The following is a 5,427-nucleotide window of genomic DNA, read 5'->3' as shown; positions in this document are numbered from 1 at the left end:
ATCCTCTCCTATTAAAGGCTTCTTTCCTAGTCAGTGAGGCAGTTGGTGAAAAACTAAGGTATAGAAAAAGATTTTCGAGGGTCGTAAGTAGTGAGTCAAAACTTCAACTAGAAGCACTCTCAAATAGCATCCAAAAGAATTTGAGTTTTCTTTTAGTTCCATTTTTTCTTTCTGTGAACATCAGCTACCAACAGTTAGAGGAGAATAGGAAAGGCTTTGTATTGATTGCACTGAAAGAACCTTTTAGAGAAGAATAGGAAAGACTTTGTATTGCACTGAAACTTGTATCTACAACAATGATCTACAAGTCTATTTATATAATGATTTATATCCAACTAATTACTGCTCTACTTACTGTCATGGCTAGATAACACTATCTAATTATGAGTTTGTTATAACCTCCTAACTAACTACGATATCACTAATCTCAAGCTGGATGGCAATAATACATTCTTCAGACCAAGCTTCACAAGTAAATACCATGTTGATCCTTTCCAATCAGCTGGCTGCTCTCTTGTTCCTATGTGATGAGTCTTGATTAGTCCTTGTTGTAGTTTTTCTCTCACAAAATGACAATCATTGTCAATGTGCTTAGTTCGTTCATGAAAAATTGGATTTTCAGCTATTTGTATAGAAGCCTTGCTATCACAATGCAAATTAATAGGTTGTATACACAATTGGAACTCCCAGTTCCTTGAATAGACAAGAGAGTTCTGCCACTGTGGATGCCATGCTCCTAAATTCAGCTTCAGCTGAGCTCCGTGAGATTGTTTCTTGCTTCTTCGACTTCCATGAAATCAAGGAAGATCCAAACTTAATCATATAGCCTGTGACTGATTTTCTGGATTGAGAAGAAGCAGCCCAGACTGAATCACAATAGGCAAATAATTGATGAGATGTAGTAGAAGACATAAACAAGCCAAGCCCTGGAGCATTCTTGATATATCTAATCACCCTGATAGCAGCAAGCATCTGAGACTCTGTTGGTCTATGCATGAATTGACTCAAAACCTGCACTGTGTAAGCAATGTCAGGTCTGGTCATAATGAGATATAACAGTTTTCCCACTAGTCTTTGGTACCTCTCAGGATCAATCAGTAACTTATCATTAGTTGTGCTTCCTGTGGCTATATCAGACTCATAGGAAGTCTTTGTTTGAAGTCAAGTGGAGTTGAAGCAGGTTTAGCTCCCCCTTGACCTGAATCTGCAATTAATTCAAGGGCATATTTCCTCTGATTCAAAAAAATTCCAGAGGCATTCCTGGAATATTCAAGGCCAAGAAAACATCTCAAGACACCAAGATCCTTCATCTTAAACTTCTGCTGAAGGTTGGATTTGGTAGATTGAATGAGTGTATTGTTGGAACCAGTAAGAATCAGATCATCCACATAAACCAAGATAACAACATCAGATTTAACAATAAGAGTGAACAAAGAGTAGTCAAAATGACTCTAAACAAACCCCAAATCCTGCAAAGCTGAAGTGAGCTTCAGGTTCCATTGCATGGAAGCCTGTTTCAATCCATACAAAGACTTGTTTAGCTTGCAAACCTTGTGATGAGAACCTTTAAAAAAACCTAAAGTTATTTGCATATAAACCTTCTCAACCAAATCACCCTGAAGGAAGACATTGTACACATCCATTTGATAGATGTGCCAATTTTTAGAGGCAACAATAGCTAGGACAAACCTGACAGTCACCATCTTAGCAACTGGGGAGAAGGTTTCTTGGTAATTAAGACCCTCCTTGTAAATCCCTTGGCAACTAGCCTTGCCATGAACCTTTCAATCGTACCATCAACTTTATATTTTATTTTAAACACCCATTTGCAAACCACAACATTCTTTCCTAGAGGAAGATCAACAATGTCCCAGTACCATTTTCTTCAAGAGCAACAATCTCTTGTTTCATTGCAAGAACCCATCTGGCATCTTGAACAACCTCATTATAGGTCATAGGTTCAATTTTAGAGGTGTGAGAAGCTAGGTAGGTGGCATACTCAGGAGAAATTAGAGCAAAGCTCAGGTAATCAGACATAGGATAGATACAAGAGTTGACAAAATATTCATTAAACCAGGTGTAGACTTAGGTTTGTGTGATCTTCTTAATGGAGCCTCAGAAACATCAAACACTGGATGGTTTGCATGTACTGGAGCAGTAGGAGGGGGAATAACATGTGTAGAGGCCATAGGGTCTACTGGAACATCCGCAACAAAATCCATGACAGGAAATATAGGATCATTACTAGGAATCATCTATTTAAAAGGATAAACAGATTCATGAAAAAATAACATCCTTGCTAAAAAAGAACCTTTTAGAATGCAAATCCTATAGTTTATAACCCTTCTTAGTGGCTGAATAACCCATAAAGACAATAGGAAGTTCTCTGGCAACAAACTTATCCCTCGTCTGAACATTTACTGCATATGCTAAACATCCAAAACAATTTTTTTTTGGATCCATCTGTATCCAATGTTACTATTTTTATTAATGGAAAAGGGCCTAAAATATTCTCAAAATATTGGAAATGGTATAAAATTACTCTCCATCCATCTATTGGCTCCAAAATACCCTTCCCACCCACCTATTGGGTCCAAAATACCATTGTCATCCATCTTTTGGTTCAAAAGTGACCACTTATATATTTAACGGTTTTATATTTAAACTATTTAAATATTTTTTAAAGTACATGACACTCAACTATTTGTTATAATTTAACTTATTAGTATAATTTATAAATCACACTACCCACTCGTTACTAATTAAACCCCTCTAAATTAATAAACCCATCACATTATTAATGCAACAATAGAAAAACTAATGCCAATTGAGCATTTTAAAAAATTTGAGGAGAAAATATCTATAGAAGTAAATTATCATACATTCAAGTATCGAAATAAAAATTACCGATAAACTTAGAAGTCTGACTATGTTCATCTTAATTATTTTTACGTTTCAATTATGTGATGTTACTTCATAGGTAATTTTTTTTCAAAATGATATATTGAAGATTTTAAAACAAATCATAAATATTTATAAAAATTATATTTACAAAAAAGTGCATGAATTAATTCGGGATGTATTACTTCTTTACCTTTAATCATAAATTTCTAATTCAATCTTGAAAGAAAGTGTCCTCCTAAATAAGCGGCTCAACCTAAATTTAATTGGGGCTTCAATTCGGACTCGAACAATTTTGGATGTCATATCGTGTTTTAGTACAATTTATGATGATTTTGATATTATAATTTAATTATTAATTAGGTAGGGTTTAGTTACTAATGAGTGGGTAGTGAATTGGTTTATAAATTATATTAACAAATTAAATTATAACCAATAGTTGAACGCCAAGTATTTAAAAAAATATTTAAATAGTTTAATTTTAAAACAATTAAAAAAATGGTCAAGTTTGAACCCAAACGTGGATGACAGGGGTATTTTGGAGTCAATAGGTGGATGAAAAGGACATTTTGGAACCAATAGGTGGATGAAGGGTAATTTTTATATCATTTTCAATACTTCAAAGATATTTTAGGCCCTTTTCCGTTTTATTAAAAATGCAAATAATAAATATTAGTAAATCTAATATTGTAAACTTCATCCTCTTCATCAATTCCTTTCTTTGATCCTAGTTTTTTCAAGTATTTTTTTAATGCAAATGATGAATATCACAATATTGTTGAGGTGATCTCGTTCATGGATCTCTGAAATCGAATATGAAAACCATAGGATTGATGGAATACCTTTGAGTGATAATGCAACCTACAACGATCTAGTTAATGGTAATTCAAAACAACTAAGAATCGATTGTATCCACAAAAGAATATAATTTAGATACACGATGGAACATAATTTAACTACAATGGAAATTTGAAATGAGGTATGCATGAGGTTTTTCATGAAATTAAAAGGACGTCATGTAAACTAACTAACAAAATCGATTAAATATGATATTAATCTTTTGATACACATAACTACAGTTGTTTAAAATCGAACAGAAACTGATAAGCTTAATCGATAAAAAAGTTATTGATTTATAGCATTGCGTTATTGGTTTAGTGGTTTTAATAACAGTTTTGATTTTTTTTATTGGGTTATCGGTTCTTAACGGTTTGAAGTTTTTTCTTAACAGGTTAACTGATAACCTGATAGTAAATTAAATAATTATATTTATACCATTTTGTATATAAAGTCCTCGACTTAGAGTTTAATTTCCTACTTTTATTTTTTGTTGTCTCAAACACTTGGTTATTCGACATTGTAAAAGTGTTTGTTTTTAAACAAGAAATAACTTGTGAACTCAAGTGCATGGTTTATTTGGTTTATCACCTTATTTCTAAGTGATTCTTAATGTTTTTTCTTTTGTGTCAAATCTTAACGGTTAAACTGATAACCGAATCGAAAACGATCAAAAACCAATAAACCAATAACCAATAAGTCAATATCTTAATGGTTTCATAACTGTATAGCATATCTACAAACTGATAACCAATAAGCCGATCCGATAAACTTCAAAATGGAACTGAACCGACTGATACACAGCCCTACACATAACATATTATTCCAGATACATTGTGACAATTTAAGATACTCCTGTTTCATTGTTGAGATGCATATCAATAACTTCTGATATAATAGGTGTATGCATATCCTGTTAAACTATAACAGACGCATAGTGTATTATATTAAAGATACATGAACTCTAAAGCTATTGAAATAATGTAAAATTTTAAATAATTACCTCACAAGTCGAATAATTACCAGCAAATTAAATGACATGGTGTAAAATCAATTTTCTGTCTTCGCAAATGCGACAACAAAATGAATTGTCCGGAGGAAGAGAAAGTAATTTGAATTGTTAACATATCATTAATTAAAGAGATTTAATTGTAAGATAATTATTCATTATCATAATTAAGAGGATTGTATATCTGAATTTAAAATTTTGAAAAGTGTTATTATATGTAATTTTAAACTAGAGGTAAACTATGTATATATGATAGTGAAGTATGTCTAGATAGGTAGTTTTTTCTTTTTTAAAAAAAGAAAAACTCTACAAAAATATTCTCTTATATAATTAACAACTCTAAATATTCTATTATGTATTAGAAAAATTTAATTACTGAATTTTAAATAAATTTTCAAATACAAATATAAAATATGGGTAGGTTTTATAAGAGAAGAAATTACGAGGGAAAATAACATACGGAAAGAATGAAAAATAAGAAAGGAAGCTACAGAGTGATGTCAGAAGATTGTCAAATCTGAATTAATTTATATTTATTTTAAATACATTTAAAGAATCGTCATAAGAAAATGAAAATAAGGGAGGTAGACGTAATCTAATAAACCACAGGAGAGGTGCGTGCTATAGAGCGAAACCTGAAGGGAGGTCTCTGAAATTGTTCCTACAATTTATAATAAAAT

At 31.8% G+C, this 5,427-nt stretch overlaps 1 protein-coding gene across 1 annotated transcript; it reads right to left on the bottom strand.

Annotated features, from left to right (window-relative positions):
* Positions 1–657: 657 nt before the first annotated feature.
* On the bottom strand, positions 658–1,703 carry LOC109120065 (uncharacterized mitochondrial protein AtMg00810-like). Its single transcript, XM_019213433.1, has 3 exons — positions 1,551–1,703; positions 1,199–1,451; positions 658–1,127 (listed from the first exon to the last, which is right to left on the bottom strand). The coding sequence occupies exons 1-3, from the start codon at positions 1,701–1,703 to the stop codon at positions 658–660; spliced, it is 876 nt and encodes a 291-aa protein (XP_019068978.1).
* Positions 1,704–5,427: the final 3,724 nt, after the last annotated feature.

The sequence above is a fragment of the Solanum lycopersicum genome, chromosome 4 (genome assembly GCF_036512215.1).
Source record: "Solanum lycopersicum chromosome 4, SLM_r2.1".
Taxonomy (NCBI): domain Eukaryota; kingdom Viridiplantae; phylum Streptophyta; class Magnoliopsida; order Solanales; family Solanaceae; genus Solanum; species Solanum lycopersicum.
Note: the sequence above shows the minus strand (reverse complement) of the source record. Positions and strands in the feature narration are given on the sequence as shown.